General features: G+C 45.6%; 1 protein-coding gene across 1 annotated transcript in view; it reads right to left on the bottom strand.

Moving 5' to 3' along the window:
• The window catches only part of CTSB (cathepsin B), a 116,644-nt gene that overhangs the window by 41,859 nt on the left and 54,481 nt on the right, over nucleotides 1-20,304 (bottom strand). Inside the window, exon 6 of the mRNA XM_069605737.1 lies at nucleotides 14,481-14,566. Within this exon, the coding sequence (XP_069461838.1) occupies nucleotides 14,481-14,566 (86 nt within the window). The remainder of the gene's footprint in view (nucleotides 1-14,480; nucleotides 14,567-20,304) is intronic.

Raw genomic sequence — 20,304 nt, forward strand, 5'->3', positions numbered from 1 at the left:
TCCTTAGAATCGGGTATGGGGGATATTAGAGGCAGACGGGAGACACTGGTGGCCCAGTGGGCAACAGTAGGCACAGGCCAGGATAAGGCACAGATGCAGCAAAGTCAAGCGTTCCATAGGATTTCTCGTCCAGCGAGTAATTACAGGCTTGAGTTAATAGAAAGTGTTCAGGGACTTTGCAGAAACACCCCGAGATGCGCTCCAGAGACCTGGGCAAACTCCCAACTGCACAAATACCCCAGCCACACAGTACCTCAGCAGTGAAGAGCTTGTAAATGGACACCTTCACAATGCAGCAGCACAGGACTCGGTCTCTGGATTCTTGGCTGTGGCGACGAAAGAAAGGACTAGAGGGGAACTTGCATCAGTCAAAGAAAAGGCTACCAGAGGATTCTTCAGTGCTTCTTGCTGCTGTGTGAATTTGGCACCCGTTTGAAGGTACCAGATGTGGAACGGTTGCCATCAGATTGCCTCACTAGCTTGGTTGAGCACTGGAGAGGGGAGTTACAGTGGAATCCTACTTCTGGAGGTCCAACAGGAGTCACCAAAATTCTAGTGAGATTTGTTCATGGGAATACTTTGCACAGCACTCTGCTTTGAGGTCCCAGGGTATTGGCAGTTGCAGCCCAGGAAGGCCTAAGGGTTGGAGTCATTATCTGTGGCACCTCCGTTTTATGGGAGAAGGGGTCAGCACAAGCAGCGGTTACACAGCAAGCATCTCTGGTCGCTGGAATCGGGTACAACAATCTTCTTCCTCATCGGATTCAGCTCCAGTGGTTCACTGGTCTTCCGCTTTCAGACTCGGGTCACTTATTCGGGAACCCAGCCAATCAGCGCACATGCTATGGGTGGTGGATGACTTGTCTGGAACCAGTTCTAACTGGGATGCTGGCTGCCCGTAAAGGCTTGCCAGAAGAAAAAAAGCATCAGAGTTTCAGAGTTTCAGACTCCTCCCTTATATCCTGTCTTCACACTCTGGAGCCCCAGCTGGCTACACAAAGGTTTATTGCAGAAGTCAAATCAAACCAGGACCTGCCACTCCGAGGATGGCCAAAGAATGACCAAGAAAGGGGGAAAAACAAATAAAGAAAAGAATTCACAGAAATGTTCACCGACACCAGTCATAAGGTATGTTTTAGGGAGAATTTGCAGAAATGTGCCAATTTCTCTGTACCATAGAGACCCCCCTCCCTCCCCAACTCTTTTTGCTGAACTTTGGGACTTTGTACTTCATTCCATTTGTTGTGTTTCTTTTGGTTTTTGGAGTCTGCCGATCTCCATAGGCATCTTTTTACATTGTGACACAGCACCTTCAGTGGAGTGGCACATGGAAGTCTTTCAGATTTCCCAAATGTCTCTAGGATGTTTCCAAATGTGTTAGGCAAGATATGTACAGAACTAGTAAATCTTCCTTTCCTGGTTGAACCCCAGAACTTTTTGCTTTATTAGTGGGATATTTTTCAATAATACCTCAGTGAGTGGGAACCTTTTTCAACACTCACCTAATCTAACTCTTTTATGGGTGTAATTTTTAAGACTCTTCATAGTGTCTTTTTAAAGTTAGCAACTTATTAGCAATAAGTGCCTGTTGCTGGGTTGCCCTAGGGGGATCCCCTTAACTTTGACCCAACCTTGAGTGAACTACCGTTCCCAAGGGTAGAAGGGATCTCTGGATCCCCATTTACATTTTACTCTGAAGCCAGCACACCCCACCTTATGAGGAGTGCTGGGGAGATACAATGTATCCCCATGTATCCCCTTTCACACTACAACTAACAATTGTTAGGGACAAACTTACCTTCAATGGCTGGTGGCAGTGATACCTTGTATTAATTTGGTGCACCTTTACCGCGGGCCGTGTTCACAGCTGCAGTAAAGGAACCCAAGGGTGTCCATTTTACCAATATGGCCTGTGTCTTTTGCCATTTTAGTGTTTCTTGTTCCTTGTTCCTTCCCTCTTCCCAGCCCCCACCCTCCCTGCCTCCCTTCCTCCCTCCCTCCCTCCCTCATCCAGGGCGGGAAATTCCTTTGTGCGATTTTTGTCTTCAGCAGGAGTCCCCTGGATTCCCCCGCCCAGGCTCCAGTCTGAGTGAGGGAAGAGCCCAAAACTCCCCAGCCCTTTGTCTTACGCCTTACTTGAATAGGGACAAATCCCAGTGGGGGGAGGAGGGTGGCTGGCTGTCCCAATTGGACAACCTGACCGCCCCTTCTTGTAAAATGCGGTGAGAGAATGCAGAGGTTGTGTTATAATTCCTGATAAATACTGCAAACCTGGAAGCTGAAGGCATGACGAAGAGAAAGATGAAGGCAAGGTGGCCGAGACAATTTCCAGCGACCGGAGAGCCTGCTGGGTAACTGGAGCCTGCTGTAGCCATTCCTTCCAATCGACCTGGGGACTCTGAAAAACAATGACCCAGAGCCTGGTGAAACCCACTAGACTCAAGGAGACCTGCATTTTGAGCCATCCCATGCATTGCTGCGACCTTGGTTGTTGCAATACCCCCAATACCCTGGGACCTCAAGCCATTGTGCAGTGCACGGTCTTCCAAATCTCGCTGAAACTTTGTGGGCATCCTGGTGGCTCTCCAGAGACACGAAGTCCGAAAAGTTCCCTCACCAGAGTGCTGACCTTTAAAACTACGAGAATTCAACCGTGATATTCTGTCTTCTGTGCTCCTTGAAAAGGCGCCAAATCCGCAGAACCACATTCAGCCGTGAGGGAAACCTTGCCTAGAGCCTTCTTATATCGATGCCTGCTGCAAAGTCCCTTCCGAGGTCTTGTTTTCAGTCTCCACGACAAGGAATCCATTGACCAGGTATTTGGCTGCAGACCCTGACGCAAACTTCAATGCTGATGTACAGTGTTGGCTTGGGCGTATACTTACCTTAAGCCTGTTAGGATTTCTGTGTAGCTATTCAGTATTTTCTGTGATTGGTGAGGTCCCTCGTCCAGTACACCCAGTCCCACTGCTAGAATCCTGCTAGGGTGTCTTCTGTGAAGCCCCTGGGCCCTCTTCTAACTCTAAAGTGAAATACTCACCCGTTTGCCCAGTTTTCTTAAGGAACTCTGACTTTTGCTACTCAAGAACCTATTCTGACACGGCCTGTTGGTCACTAGACCAAGTGACCCCCTTCTGCCACTGAGAACACTCATGCTCCCAGAATAAGGAAAAAGACTCAAGGGATTGGGACTCCTGCCTAGACAAGAAAGTGTTTTAAAGGTTACTTGTAAGAGTTGGTTGGTAACAGAGTGAACAGTTTACTGATCTTGAATGTGTGATGCACTATTCAAAAGTATGGTTAACAGCTTTTCTTCCTTAGCCATTGTTTTGCCAGTTTAATAGAGTAGATGTGAAGGTATTTTACCTTCCTGTGATTAGGTTGCGCCTCTTCCCAAAAGTAAAGTGTTGGTATCACCAGATTAGTCCCTTGAGGAGAATTGTATGAGTGCCCCCCCCCCCCCAACTGGGTCTTCTTATCCGACTTGCTGCTAGCCTGTCTTTAAGTCAATATTAGGTTGTTGCCTACTTATAACTATTCAGTAAAGTGCAACATTGGGGTTTACTTTACCCCTCCATTGTGAGGTTAAACAAAGTATGTGGGTTTTACTTACCTTGTGTTAGCTGTGTGCCATCCAAAATAAGTTACAAGAGTTACTGCTTACCTCAATCTGGGGTTCCCAGATTTCAAAAGCACCTGTAATTGTATATTATAGGTTTTACTCACCTAGTATAACTAATGACAAAAGTATGTATATTGTACATTTGACTGGTTAAGTGATTTGTGCTAAGAATCATCATACAACTGGAAAGTTGTACTGCCATTGCATCACTGAACGTAATTGTAAAGTAACCACTGGTTTTTACTCCCCAAGAATAGGCTTGACCTACAATAAATGCGGTTTTGACTTCCCTAGAACTACTGTTAAGTACTTCAAATAAGGTCTATACTTGGGTCTGTGTACTTTCAAGTATAGTGGTGTGGTTATATATTGTGATATAATGCGTTAGTACTGGTGCTAAGCTCTATTCACACTCCAGCCATCCATTTTGAAGTACCAGGAATGTTCACGCCGATATATGCGACGCATGATGAGCAAATAAACCAGCAGAGAGCCGCAGTTGGGCTCTGTCCAGTACCCATCAGAAGAATAGCACCTGTTGAAGTACCGACACTTAGAAAACCTGGACAGTACCCATTGAGAAAAACCATATCGACAAATGAGACAGAATGACGATTGTCAAAATGCAATCCCTGAAGAAGCTAAAAAGATACTGATGGAAGACGAATGGGACGTCACAAAAACATGGACTGACACATATAGAAGATCTAATGACCTGAGAATGATGAAGAGACGAAACACCATGGATAAGTGACATCCTGAGTCTAAAGTGAAATAATCGATGTCAAAGATATCTGAAATTATGCCAAATGCACGATGAAGATATTCAGTTAGTTTAAACGTGTGCACATGCAAGGAACAGCAAGAAGAAATATCTACCTCAAAAAGGCGCAATTTATAGAAGTATACTTCCAGTATGCACAAGAGCAGAATCAACCAAGGTTACTAAAGGTCTCAAGAGGAAAGCTTTGCAGCGAACAAACGAGAATTAAAGACAGAAACTCAGACAAAGGCAAATGGTGCCAAGAAGCCAAAGTCATATCGGCTGAAATAGACCAACAGTGGATACAATTTATGAAAAGAAGAACAGAGTATCCTGTTCAGAAAGGTCAAGATAAGTCAGATAGCTGAATTAAATAAAATACACAAATTGTATGAAGACTATTCTCAACTACTATAAAGTAAAATACTCACCGGTCTTCCTAAGGAACTCGCTACTTAAGAACCCATCCTGACACTAGAGATCCTCCCCCCTCTCTCCCCCCCCACCCCCCCAGACCCTCTATCGCCTTCTGCCACTGAGCATACTCATGCTCCAGGAATACAGGAAGGATTGGGCCGTATGCCTAGAAAAGAGAAAAAGTGTTTAAAAGTTGCTTTCAAAAGAAGTTGGCCGGTAACTGAACAGTTACAAAAGTTCGTCCTTACCCTGAATGTGTGTTGCACTATTCTGAAAAGTACACTCTTTCTTTCCTTCGAAATCGTTTTGCCATTCTAACAGAAAGTATAGGTAAGGGTGTAATACTCACCTGTGATTTGGTTGTTCCTCTTCCCAAATGTAATGCTGTTGGTTTCACTTGATTATTCCCGTTAGGATAATTGTAGGAGTGTTCCCCAACTGTGTCTTGCTTCCCCTGACTTGCGGTTAGCCTGTCCAGAATAAGTCTGCATTAGGTTTTCCTACCTAGAATAACCTGGAGTCATTTATAAAGACTAACATTGGGGTTTTGCTTTCCCTGGTCTGTTTTAGACAGACTCTTAGGTTTATACTGTTGCGGATAGCTCCTTGAAGAGGTATATGGGTTTTATTTACCTTGAGTTAATTGTGTGCCATCCAAAAATAAGTTACAAGCATTGCTGCTCATCTCAATCTGTGTTTCACCGATCTCAAAAGCACCTGTAATTGAATTACATCCTTAGTATAACTTATCACAAAAGTAGTTTACTGCACCTAGAACCAGTGTTCCACTATTCACAAAATGTACAGTGTCCAGTTGCCTGATCATGTGATTCGTTACCATGTTTCACGGTACAAATGGTGGGGTCTACTACCCTTGAATTATGGAATATAATCTGAAAGTAACAATTGGTTTTTACTCCCCAAGAATAGATGTGACCTATACTGAATGTATGATAAGGGGTGACTTCCCTAGAACTACTGTTAGTGTTCCAAATAAGCTTTATGCTTTGGTCTGTGCACCTTCAAGCATAGTGTGTTTTTATACTGTGATTAAATAGAATGGGCTGGTACTCATTTCCCCCCCACCAAGATTTATCTGTGCCTACTTTAGTACAATACATAGTGTTTGTGTTTCTTTGGCCCATTTTAATTACAATTTCATTTGTACTAATTGTACAGCCCCCTCTCCCTCCTACAATAAGCCTGGCTGCTCTGTCTACACTACCAATGAACTACTCCGGTGGTACAGCCTTATACTAAGAGGGGAGTCTTGTACTGACTCAGTTGAATGCTTTTACTAAGGCGTTAGTTGACTTCAGAAAAAAAACTGTCCTAACAGGTAGGAAAATTAAACCACTGCCACCAGCCATTTGAAGTAGTGAGGGTAATGTAAAACATTTTACATGAGAATGTAGGATAAGGGGCTAGTAGGTAACCCACCGGCCCCCCACCGCTGCACCACAGCAGTCCACATAAGATGCAGTGTGCTGGACCCACAAAGAAAAAAGGCAAGTAATGCCAATTTTACTGTACTATTCTTGGGAACAGTAGTTCATAAGAAATTATTTTATTTTTATGGAGAAATCCAAAGGATTTCTCGGACACCGCACTGAAGGTGCCACATGTCCCCATACACAAATTAAAGCCTATGGAGTTTGTCAAAGTCCAAAAACAAATTAGGTCAAAACACAGGAGTGAGAAAAATGTCTCACTCATGCCAGGGTTAAAAAGTCTTTAAGTCCAGCAAAAGAGCTGGAGGTCTCTAAATGAGAATACTCCCCAACAGGGACTTTTCCGGACTCGATTCACATATCTGGAGGACCAGCAGGGTGCACACCAAGTTGCAGCAAGATTCAGACCGTGTACTACACAACGACTCGGGGTCCCAAGGTATTGCAGGCCCCACAAGGTCGCAGCATGACACGGGATTCCTCAAATTGCAGGTCTTCTTGAGTCTAGTCGGTCTCTCCAGGCTCTGGGTCAGGATGTTGTTTGCAGAGTTAGCTCGTCTCAGCCGCTTTTTCTTAATCATCCACTTCGGATTCAGTTCCAGTGGTAGACTACTTCAGCTTCCAGGATCACATCCAATCAAATACCCAGGCACCAGTCAAACTTCGGGGGGTTGGCAATCGGACAGCCAGCCTCCCAGTTTGAACTGTATTCTTGCAGTCAGGCTGGAAGACAAAGGGCTGCAGAGCTTTGGACTCCTCCCTCGCTTCTTTCCTTCAGACACTTGGAGCCTGGGGCAGCGGGGGTGGGGGTGGATGTCCACAGGACTCCTGCCGAAGAGAAAGCATTTTCCCACCCAGCAAGTCAGGGGAAGGAACCAGAAAGTACAAGGACGACTGAAATGGCAAAAAAATAAAATAAAGGACAGTGGCCATTTTGGTAAAATGAGCACCAAATTCATGAAAAGGTTTACTGCCACCAGCCATTAAACAAGTTTGTCATGGTAACAAATGTTACATTTCGAATGAGAAAGGGTATACCCATGGTCTCCCCAGGCCTCCACATAAGGAAGGGGGGTGGGGAGAGGGGGTCTGACCTAATAAAATGTAAAAGGATCCAAAGAGCCTTTCAAACCTTGGGAACTGTAGTTCTCACAAAGTTAGCAAGAGAAAGTTAAAAGGGGAGCCTCAAGGACAGCCCAGCAACAATAGGCAGTATGTGTCAATGTTAGGGAGAACTCTCATGTGCCAATTCCCTTCAATTTAGAGATCCCCCAGCTACTTTGCTGGATTTTGAGGACTTGATTTTTTTTTACCTGGAAAGAGTGATCCTTTTCCCCCCCACTCTTGTTTTAAAATGTGTTTACTCTTGCGTATCCTTTGGTTATGGAGTCTAACCAACTCCATAGGCATCTTTTCATTTGTGTCACACAGCACCCTCAGTGCAGTGGCACAGGGAAACCTTTACAGGCTCTCCCCAAGGATTAAATCCCTTCTCTGTGATAAACTACGGTTTCCCAGAGCAAGTAAAGTGATATTGACTTTACTAGTCTTTAAATTCCTAGACTCAGCACACCCCATCTTACAAGAGTGCTGGAAGGGTTACTTAGTATCCCCCTGTGTCTAGATACTCATGTAGCAGTCAAATGCTACCCTTTCCTCTCAAAATGGCTGGTGGCAGGGGATTTTACAACAAACTACCATGATTTTTCTCAACTACGAGCACCAGTAGCGTTACGTTGCGGGAGCCATGTTTTTCAAGATGGCTTCGGAGCCCACTCTGTAAAAACAGGCCCCGGTCTTTTTTCGCCATTTTTGTGGAAAGGTCCTTCTAGTGTTCTCTGCGTACCAAACCTGGTTTGGTCCCTTCGTTCATTCGCTTTTGGCGGGCTTCAGGAGTGAAGACTGCCTCTGGCGCCCGAAACTCCCTGTGCCTAGTCTCCTAGGAGACCCAAATGCACTCTGTGGTGATTGGGTGGCTGACTGTCTGGCAAGGACAGCCACCCTGTTGGGTCAGTGACAGCTAGGCTGGAATGAATGGGAGAGAACTGTATAAAAGGAGTGTCTTGGCTTGGAAGGAAGATTCAACCACTGAACGAAGGAACCGAAGAGCTTGAAGAGGATGGCTGCTGCAACTCTTGGTCCGAGTGGTTTGCCCGGTCGCCAAGTTCACATCAACAGAGAAGCCCCTGCAAGGACGACTTCTTCCTTTGAGTTGGTAGGACCAATCAACTCACAAGTAAGCCACCTGGACACCTATCTCGGGGCTGATCGAATTTTCTCAGAATTGCTGCAGGAAACAGTAGAACCAGGGAGAGGGACACCAGTGTGTGTGCTTTAGTCACATCCACCGAAATTGAAGTTTGCCAAGTGCTAGCTTTTTGACCAGTTCCAGTGCAGGAGTCCCACTACATCCTCCCTCTTGTCCCCACGACTGATGCACAGGAACAGCGAGATTAGTCTTCAGCTGCATCTTTTTCTTCATTGTAAGGAACTGTGAAATAAGACAATACTTACCTCTCGTGGTGAAAGTGCTTGAAACTTTTGCAACTCGTAGGCCTAATCAGCTTGTGACCCAACATGATTCTTAACTACTTATGACAACTTTTGCAGAGGCTTTACCTTTTACTTACCAGAACCGCTTTATCCTATCCAAGACTTTAGCCCATTGACTTGGCCTAGCCTATTGAATTGACTCTTCTGGTGAACTCAAAGTATATGCACAGTCTAAGAATAATTGTACCTTTCATGTTCTGTTAGGCAGAATAGCATGCAATACCCTCTGGGACCACCACATACAATACAGACTACAGGTGTAAGCAAAACCAACCTTTAGTAGAAGTTTGTACTACACCGTTTTTGGTAGCACGCTAGGCAGCCAGGCTCATCTCAAGATGGAATGCGAGCAATACAAGGATGTTACACAGAGGTCTTACAATCAGTGGTTCAAGTAGACACTTCTTGGTAAACCACTTTAGTTTATTACACAGTCAGTTAGAAAACATTCACTAGAAGGAGGCAACTTATTATACACAAACACTTCAATGCCAAACCAATACGTTTAAGTAAATTAGGCTCCCCTGAAATAGCAGCAAAATGGCATTTGTTACTTTGAATGGGAGTAAAAAGGCACATGTGAATAGATCACAAATACTCTTCGGCAGTGCAAATAGTTTCAGTTCACAAGGACTATTCAGGTCAATGGGCTAGTGTCTTAGGTAGGAAAGGGCAGTTCTTGTAGGAAAGGGCAGTTCTTGTAGGAAACAGTCTTTGCCAATGTTCTTAGAAGTAGTTTGAACGAAAATATGTTGGGTCACAAGCTGATTAGGCCTGCAAGTTGGGAAAGTTCTATGAACTTTCACCGCAAGTTCTCTCAATTGGGTTGGCATAGTACCTTAATATGAAGAAAAAAGATGCACCTGAAGACGTTGGTCCCTGGCAGTTCCTGCAGATCTCACTGTTCCCAAGCCTAAGTCGTGGGGACAAGAGGGAGGACGCCGGGGACTCCTGCGCTGGGACTGGTCAAACAAGCTGGAAAATGGAAGATCTTCGGTTCGAGTAGCTGTCTTCAAGCACACAAGCTGGTGTCCTTCCCCCTAGTTAAACCTAACCAGCTCCGAGCATGGTATCCAGGTGGCTTACGAGTTGATTGGTCCCACCAACTCAAAAAGGAAGCAGTCGTCCTTAAAGGGGCTTCTCTATCAAGATGAACTTGGCAATTCGGACCTACAGCAGGGCTTCAACGGGCAAATCAACGGCCCAGGAGCTGCAGCAGCCATCATCTTCCAGCTAGTCTTCAGTTCTTTCGTTCCAGTGGTCGACTGCTTTCCTTTTAAACAGTTTTCTCCCTTTCATTCCAGCCACTCACCCAGAAGGGTGGCTGTCCTTGCCGGATAGTCAGCCAATCACACTGAGTGCATTTGGGTCTCCTAGGAGACTAAGCACAGGGGGTTTCGGGCACCTCACTCGCTTCCTGCCCACCCCAGACACTCAGGCATCAGAGGCGGTCTTCAGTCCTGAAGCCCACCAAAGGTGCACCAACAAAGGGGCTAAACCTGGTTTGGCGCGCAGAGCCAAACTCTAGAAGGACCTTTCCAAAAAGAAATGGTGAAAAAAGGACGGGACCTGTTTAAACAAAGGGGCTTAAGGCGCCATCTTGAAAAACATGCATCCTGCGATTTTAAGCTCCCGTTGTTCGCCGTCAGGAAAAAATCATGGTAGTTCGTTGTAAAACCACTGCCACCAGAAAGTGTAGCATTTGATTGCTACAGGAGTTTCTAGACACGGGGATACTAGGTAATCCTTCCAGCACGCTATAGGAAGATAGTGTGTGCTGGGTCTAGGAAATTAAAATTACTAGTAAAGTCAATTTAACCTTAAATTCTCTGGGAAACAGTTCATCCCAGAGAAGGCATTTAAACCTTGTGAAGTCCAAAAAGGCCTCCGTGTTACTGCACTCAGGGTGCAGTGTAACGCACAGTAAAATATGCCTATAAGTATCTTAAAACTCCATAATCAAAGAAGAGTAAAACACAAAATACATAAAGAGTGGGACAAAAAAGGCTCACACCTTCCAGGGGAAAAGAAACAGAAAAAAAAAACAAGTCCTCAAAAATCCAGCAAAGTTGGAAGGGAATTAGCACATTTATGAGAATTCTCCCTAACAGGATTCTAATAATCTTTGCCTTTTACTCCTCTTGAAAAGTATTCTGAATTAGTATTGAAGTATTTGTGTGTGATTATATTGCCTACTTCTAAATTAATAAGTATACTAGACTTGGATAGATTGTGAATATTGGCATGTCCAGACTTGAATAGAATCTGAATATTAGCATCAAAGTCCACACTTGGATAGAATTGTGAACATTGGCCTGCAGACTTTGAATGTTAGCACGCCCACACTCAGGTGATGGCCACTCTTCGATAGTATTGTGAATATTAGCAGGTCCACAGTCCACACCTGGATAGAGATGTGAATACTAGCCTGTGTCACATCTAGATAAGACTTTGAATATTAGCATGTCCAGACTTAGAATCGTGATTACTAGTATGTCCAGACTTGGTTAGCATGCTAAAGGTCAGGTAACCCACTAACCAATATAAGCTCAAACTCTCACTCAAAAAAAAAACCTCACACAACCATCTCTCGCACAAGCAGCCGCACGCACTTCACAACACAAAAACCGGAGAAACAGCACACGCGGACCGACACAATACCCGCACCAATGCTCAGTATCTGGCGTATACCAAGCTGAAGCTGCCAACAGAACACCACTCCTCTCACTATCCTACTCCCTCTTCACCTTACTAACCCATCCCACCTTATCATTTACAGATCCGCCAGAGCGCCTGGGGACCAATTCCATTGGTGACGGTGCGCAGTACAAATACCTTTAACATAGAAACCTTCAGTGTAATAGTTTATTTGAACACTTGTGATTGTAGACCTCTGTGTAACATCATTACTGCTCACATTCCCCTCTTGAGCTAAGCCTGGCTGCTCAGCTCCGCTACCAAATCTGAAGTACAGACTTATACCAAAGGTTGGTTTGCTTACACCTGTAGTCCTAGTTGTGTGTAGTTGTCCAAAAGGGTACTGTATACAAACTTTGCCAGTTGTCAGAGGCTACAATTAAAGACAATAGGCTGAGTCTTAAAATGACACCCATAAACAGTAAAAGATTGTGTGTGGAAAAATGTTCCCAATCACCGAGGTAAAAAGAAAAATAATCCTACAGTAAAGCTAAATGTTCTGGAGTTGACACAGGTCAGAGGATTTGCCATTGCTATGAAAAGACAATGGCTCCCATTCCCTAGTAGGTCCCTTTGTAATGATACTGTGTAAGAGTGACACCAGAGGCAGATGGACATACTTATACAGACGATACTTGGGGTGAGGGGCTATTGTATCTGAGGGATATCGGCTTTTGGTGGCAAACCTTTACAAAGCCTGCTCTAGCAACCCTTCTAATGCTACTACCAGTACCACCCAGCACTTCTCATCAGTACTGCTAGTAGAGTCTCTAGGTCTACCATCAGTACTTGGAGCACCAGACCCATAGCAGCAGCAGCAGCACAGGCACCATAGTTGGTGGAAATAGTAAGGCCAGTGTTAGGGAGGCAAGATCACAGGAAACATGCCTGCGAGGGCAGGATCTGCAGGTTTGATGACTCTACGGTATTAAGGGGTGGATCAGAATTCTACATGCGAGGTTCCTGGTGGAAAGTAAAACAAAGAAAATAAAAATTGCAGCAATCTAGATAGAACCCTTCCTCGCACAATTCTCACATACTAAGTAGAGCTGTGACCACCAGCTAGCAAGCCTGAAAAAGGATCATCATTGTCGACAGGGTTGCAAAAATGCATGTCCTTCCTCTCTGAACGACCTTCCCCGGGTTCAACTGGGCCCTTTTCTCCATCTCACATTCAGCCTGTGGTGTCCCTCATGGCTCTATTCTCTCACCCTTGCTTTGCAACATCTACCATAAACCCCTCCCCTGCACCACCACCACCCCTCCCTTTAACCCATTTGATCGCTTCCTTCTCTCCTAACTTCCAGTGTTTATGACGTGCAACTCTCCTTCAAGCATCCCCCCTACTCTTCCTCTCATACCAGACGGCACTATCTAGGTAGGTGCACTGCTATCGGTATCTATCGGTATCTGCCTTAAAGCCAGTAAGACAGATCCTTCTCATTGGGACCCCAGCTTCCCCCACACACTCTGGCCAGCTTCCGTGGGCCCCCTCCCTTCAACTCCTCGTATCAAGGACCTTTCCAAGAAGGTTCACCTATTCAGCTGCACCTCCTCGGGCATCTTTCCTCACCTTTTCCCCAGAAACTCAAGGTCTCCAGAGCTCTGGTCCAGGCTCTTCCTCAACCTAACCAACATCTCCCTTCGGCCCCTTCAACTAATCCAGTAAGACTTCTCCTTGGCCTCAAGCCCAGTGACTGCATCTCTCCAGGCCTCAAATCTTGCAGTGGTTGTGAGGATAAACCCCTGAGCATCATCTAAAGGCTTTATGGGGCCTGTGACCGACTATACCCAACTCACTCGCCCTAAATACCTCCATGCTATAGCCCTTTGGTCTTCTAGCTCCAACTCAGGGCAGATCAGAGGCTTCTCCAAGCCGAGAGGGGGCGGGAGGGAGACTCCTCTGCAGGTGCCTCCCTGCCCCTCTCGGACTTCAGACGGATCTCCTTAAGTTCCAGAAGCTTTTCCAGACCCTCCTTTTCTCAGCCCCCTTCCCTCTCCCCTGGTAATCTTCCCCCACCTCTGCCTCTTGACTGGCTCCCTGGTTCCGTCAGATTCTTACAGGGAACCAGGCCCTCCGCTAACAGTCTCCCCCTATACTGGTCACCTCCGATCCCACAACATACAGCTAGTCTGCATGGGCATGCACCACCCTGAGCCCTTCCAGCTGCCCTGCAACCCCACACTTACACATGTCCCTTCTGCCCCTGCACTCCCTGGGCTCTGTCCTCCTGGCTTCCTCCTGCACTCACTTAACCACTCCCCTGCACAATCCGTATGTCACAAGGCCTAGTAGGACCGTTTGTCACCCCTGTTTCCATGCAATTGCCAGGCATATTCCCAACACATCGAACCCTTACACGTTCACCAAGACACAATGGATGATTTGCTCCTGTAGTTGGAGCACGGGAGGGTACAGCACAAGCACACCCTCCCGCATTCCTGGACATCAGGCCATTTGAGACAGTCTTGCCACCATCATGCACCCATTGAGGTTGGTGAAACCTAAAGCATGAACTACCCATGTATCCCAGAGCCCTCTACACCACACATTTAACAATTTCCAGAAATTGCAGAAGTTGTAGGCTTACCACTTGCAAAATGCAGAGCTTTTAGATGGAATCAGGTCAATTCATGAGCAAGAGGGCACCAATCCAGTGAACATGATGTTTAGTTACCAAGAGAAACTACGATGCAGCTGTAACATGACTGCACAAGTCTCTGGCTTGACTTTTTTTTTTAAAGATTTGCTCAGCCATAAAACTATCAGAGTTAAGCAGTAAATCCTTGTATTTGAGGTTATTTTAAAAGCAGAGGTTCGCCGACAGTGCAGGTTTTACACTAACTAAAATGCATTCTGCTTCAAATCATGCAAGAGTGAGAGCTGCTCAAATCTCAAGACCTGATTTTATATGAAGTGATAAATCGGAACAAAAAAAGCAATCCCAACATTTATATTGAGTGTTAACATACTCACCCACATGAGAATCGTACAGCCCCCCAGATACAAGACCATGCTTGGTCCAGTAATTCCATGCTCCACCAGGATAGCCACCATTGCAACTAGAAGAGACAAGAAATGTTTGTTGGAAAAACTGCGCCCTAATCAGCATGCACAGCAGCTATCATTTCATCCATTAAGTAAAAGCTTGACAGGGGCATAACAAAAGGATGAACAAAAATAAGTTTGAACAGGTCTACATCCCCAAACAGTATTCACAGTTACCACCCACCGATAGAAACACTTGCATACTGCTTTAACCCATTCAATGACTTCAATTCAACTAGCCCCACTCCCTTTCCAGTGCCAGAGTGCTGGGCAAGGGGACCAATTAATGATTTTTGGCGCGCCAAACCACTTCATCTAATGAGGTACCAGGACTCATAAAATCAATGTCAACCAAACAAAGCAGGGTCTCTAACAGTCCTACTGCAACAGTGTTCTGCAAAGAAAAATGTGTTTAACATCCTTGTCTTGGGGGATATGAGGCATTGAACAACATCAGCAAACAGTATTCACTATATAGAAGACATCTATGGAGCTTAAAACCTACCGAATTACTATTGCACTTTTATCTGTGCACATAATTCCCACTGGGTAGAAGAGCTAATTTGCTCATTGAATGTAGATCATTCAGTGGTTTGTTACAACTTTGATTTAGAGGTGCTATGTGTAGGACATATCAGGTCGGATATAACAAACATGCAAAGCAGTGCTAAATTTTTGAAGTAAATCAAAAGAATCAGGACACTGTCGGGGCCTAAGAAAAAGCTACGTGTAGGACTAAGAAACTACAGCAGTCAGTATCGCCAAGCATTAGCATAGTAGTAAAGGCAAACCCTTATGGTGGTTTAACAGGTACAGACCCTGTACAATACTAGATCTATAAAATGTGTGCATAAGAGGAGTTATTTACTTGTAAAATATAGTTTCAAATTGAGGGGGGAAGGGGGATTTCTTAGTATCCCCTTGGTCTAGCTTCCCATGTAACATTTTTATGTTACCCTTTCTACAATTAAAGGCTGGTGGCAGTGGTTTACTTTTTACTACCGTTGTGTGTTTTTACCGTGGGCTGAATTTGCAGCTAGAGTAAAGCACCCTTGGGTGCTATTTTTGTCAAAATGGCCTTGTCTTTTTTTGCCATTTCTTTGTGGAAAGATCCTCGAGATTTACTCTGGGTGGAGGCAGAAGTGAGGGAGGTGCCAGAAACTGCCTGTGCTTAGTCTCCTAGGAGAAAGGAATGCACTCCTAGTTTATTGGCCAGCTGGTTGTCCTGCAAGGACAGCCACCCTGCTGGGTGACAGCCAGGCTGGAATGAATGGGAGAAACCTGCATAAAAAGGCAAGGCTTTTTTGCTTCGAAGGCAGACCAGCACACTGGACGATGGAATCCGAAGAAGAACTTCAAGAGGACGCCTGCTGCAACTCCTGGACCATTGGTTTGCCCAGTGAAGCGCTGCTGCGCTGAAGCTTCAAATTCGCAGCAACAGAGAAGCCCATGCCAGGACGACTTCTCCCTTTGAGTTTCTGGGACAAATCAACTCGCCTCGAAGCTAGTTCGAAATTGCCCAGAGGTGCTGCTAGAACCGACATACCAGGAAGAGGAACAACAGTTTGTGTGCGTTGCTTTTAAGCTGGCCAAGAGCTCCAGGAAGATCCTCTAGACTCCCAGAAAGCAGGACCGACAATCCTGAGCCACCTCAGAGTGCTGGACCCCAGAAGCAAGGAAAACCTGTCTTGGCATCCAGGAACTGGGTGGTGCAGTAGACGTGAGCTGCAACACCGATTTGCCACTGGTTTGAAGATAGCCGGTTTCTGTCAGTAACCGTCCCATTACTCCTGCATTGCAGTAGTCCCCAGGCGTCTCAATCTTATCCCCACGACTGAGGCCCAGGAACACCAGGATCTTCAGAGCTTCACAGGAACAGTGCGACAGGGGCATGAAGTGAGGGAGATGCCCGAACTCCCTTAATCACCTTGGTTACAGGAACACACCCAAAGGTGACCCTGCTATTTTAGACAGGAATTAAATGGGAGAAACCTGCATAAAAATGCTAGGCTTTTTGGCTTGAGAGACTCGACCACTGGACGAAGGCATCCGAAGAAGAACTTGGAAGAGACGCCTGCTGCAACTCCTGGACTGTTAGTTTGCTCAGTGAAGCTCTGCTACTGTGATGAAGCTCCGAATTCACCTTGGCTAGAGAAGCCATGCAAGGAAGACTTCTTCCCTTGAGTTGGTGGGACCAATCAACTTCAAAGTGAACTCGTCTGGACATCCTGAGCTGTCTGTACTTCCTTGCGGCTGCAGGAACTGAAGTGCCAGGGAGAGCAACACCAGATTCGGAGTGCATCGCTTTTAAGCTGGCCAAGAGCCCCAGGAAGATCCTCTGGACTCCCAGGAAGCAGGACTGACCAGGCCCAAGCCACCTCAAGAGTGCTGGACCCCAGACACAAGGAAATGCCATCTCAACAGCCAGAAACCGCAGTGATGCCATTCGCTATGGACGCGAGGAGCTGAAACTGCGAAGTGCCACTGATTTGAAGATTGCTGTCTGACCTTCCCATTGCCGGAGTCCCTAGAAGTCCTCCCTCTCGTCCCCATGACTGAGGCCGAGGAACAGGAACTGCAGAGCTGCACAGGAACAGAAGTTATCTGCCACCTTTTTCTTCTAACCAAAAAGTACTGTACAGTCTAATAGAACGTACCTCTTGTGTAGCCTTGCTTGTTCTCAGTTGACACTGGTCTTGGTTGCTCTGTAGAGTTGATTGTATCTTCTACTACTCCCAAGTCCAACAGCGTGTGGCCATAAATGGATTCTTCTTTTCTACAAAGACTTCTAAAACATTGTGCAAGACTTATACTTACCTGCAAGAAGTGCTTCAGCTCACCTAGACTTTTGCCCATTTTACACTGGCCTAGCCTGGCTCCCTGAATGACTTCTCTCCATTGACATTGTGTTGTACCTATCCTTCCAGGAACGGGTTAACTTACTCTGCATGGGTGGCGGGAAAATCAAAAGTACTTAACGGTTTCAGAATATTTGTGTGCTCTGGTTTATTCCAATAGCCCCTTTTCTTTGACACTCCTCTCAGTATGGTTATAAATGCACAGCAATATAATGTCCAGTGTCCCAATTATTTAAGTCACCGGAGGGTGTAGGAAGTATGTGCCATCGCCAATGGGTATTTGCTGATTTAGAGAAACAAAGAGGGTATATTTTGGAGAGTATTTGTGGGGTACTATTACATTGAAAAAGCATTCTTCAGAAGGGGCAAACTGACTTAATTGTTTAATCAAGAAACCTTGAGTTTAAGTGTTTATTTGGATACTTAATCTCTGTGTAACTACCCTACTGCTCACATTGACCCCTCTTGAGAAAAGCCTGGCTGCTCAACCACACTACCAACCTGTGTAATACAGACTTAAACCAAAGGTTGGGTTCCAATTACCAGGAGGCTAAGGTTGTTATAGTGCACCCAAAGGGTACTACCCCAAATATTTACTTAACAAGGGTGCAACCCCCAATATCACAGCTGTTCAAAATCGTACCTTTTAGAGTGACACTGGCATCTACGGGGCACACAGAATAAAAAACTGTGCAGCAATTGATCAAGGGTTTGCAGCTATTTCTCTGTTGAAACAAGTGCCCGAAAGTGGTCGTTCAGGTAAACCTGCTCCTCTCCCTCAAGAATGAAGCCACTGAATTTGTAGTGGCCCATCAGCCCCAGTCCAGCAACAAGCCCCTAAAGAGCATTAAGACACCAGATATAACAGGTTTGTCACCATCCAAATATTGCAGTGGCCACCAGACCAGCATTGAAAAAGTAATGTTTCCCATTTGAGAAGTAAGAAGGCCCACCACCCACATGGCCGGTGGCAGCGGACAAAGGGCACAGGTGACAGAGGTAAGTCCCAAACAATTGTGCCCACCCAAGCAAAGGTGAAAATGTATATACAGAACAACAAAACTTTAGATCGCTAAAGAAAACACAATAGATAAGATTTGACGGGAAGCAGTTTTTCTGACCAGATGGTGGTGAGTAAATGGCAGTCACTGGGGACAATGCATGGGTGGACACAACATTTAAGGACAATCAACATTCGATATAAGTGCAGGTAGGTGGGAAGGACATCTATGTTGGTATGAAGTGAGTGGAGGCAGAGAACATGAGAGGCAATTTAAAGGCAAGGGAAAATGTTTGCTCAAAAGGCAGGTGAGGTAAGTTAACTGGGGGTCAATTTGGCTTTTAATAAAATAAAAAAGGTGTAGTATTTCTTGGATGTTCAGGTGTAGAGAATTTTAACAATTTAATGCAAGTGGAGCAATATTAGAGAAAGAGGAAGCACAGGGAGGGTGAGGTGCCAACAGGCTACTCGAGGCGAGGAAAAGCGGAGAAGGCTTGTAGAGAATAGATACGGCAGTGCCTTAATGTGGAGAGATGTGAACTTTCTGCAGTCGGCCATCCAGCCTGGTGACGGTTAGGCAAGATTTCTCTTTAAGGCACCTTTCCTTCCCTTCCATTTCTATGGATTCTCAACATGTTTTGCTTTTATTTTTTTTTATTCCGACTTGCTCTTTTTGCAGTGCAGCGACGCCTTACGTTTCCCTACACTGGCGTTTGCCAAGTTGTCATGGGGAAACTGACATGTCCTTCAGGCCATCAGTACTGGGAAACATTGCTTCCCGTAGTCTTGTTGCCACTTTTATTGTACCGTGTATCTTACAATGCAGTACAATTGGGTACACTTTGACGCGAGGATTTTTGGTTACTCTAGGTGTGCCTAAGGGACAAGCCGGTGGCAGCAGTTCCATTTTGCTATTTTTTGGTGCATTTAATTTTAGCCTTACTGCATTTACCTACTTACTGTGGCTAGTGGTCAAAAATGGCTACGCTACAAGGTTTTGCGCTTGTCCTTTGGCAGTCTTGTTCTTCTTGGCCTGTGAGGCCAGGACAATTCTTATATGGACTTCCAGTGCCCGGGAAAGCAGAGGCTTTTGGTGGGCTGCTGCAGGTCCTTTGGTGTGGTGCCAGGAAGTGGGTGGGGACTGTCCGTTCCGCAAACTGGTTCTGGTGCACGAGTGGTATGGACAAGTGGTTCCGGATTTAAGACCCATCATTGGCTAGTGGGAGTTTCAGCTCTTACCTGGCTTTTTGCATAATTGGACCCCGGCACCCACTCTAGAGAGATCCTGGAAGAAACCAAGGAGCCAAGAATCCAGTACAGCTGCAAGGCCCGCAAGGAGACCCAAAACCTGGTGGAAGGTCTGGTGACCAACTTCTGCTGCTGTCCCGGTAGAGCCCCTTCTTGTTAGTTAGATAACTTGTCCCCCAACACTTGAACTGTTGATGCCCCCCACAGAACCCCTATTTTTTCTAGCCTCACCAAACTGGATGGAAATGTAATGAACTTTTGGAAACAAGGCCCAATAAATCTTAGGGATTGACTTCTGAAGCTAGGATTAACTCTGGATGTTAAGGAGAATTCCCACAAATGTGCCAATTCCCTTTTACCTTACAGACCCCCAGCTCTTTTGCAGTACTTTAGGACTTTAATTGTTATCCTGGAGAGAGTGAGATATTTCCCCCACTCATGTATTTTTCATGGATTTGAATGTTTTTGGAGTCTGATATACTTCATAGGCATCTCTTTACATTGTGACACAGCACCATCAGTGCAGTGTCACCGAGAAGTCCTCGGGATTTCTGCTAAGGTTTAAATACCTTCTCTTGGATAACTGCCATTTCCAAGAGCAGTGATGTGAAATTGACTTATACATTCGTAGGTTTACAGACCCAGC

Source organism: Ambystoma mexicanum, chromosome 4p, assembly GCF_040938575.1.
Source record: "Ambystoma mexicanum isolate Mex_15411 chromosome 4p, UKY_AmexF1_1, whole genome shotgun sequence".
Taxonomy (NCBI): domain Eukaryota; kingdom Metazoa; phylum Chordata; class Amphibia; order Caudata; family Ambystomatidae; genus Ambystoma; species Ambystoma mexicanum.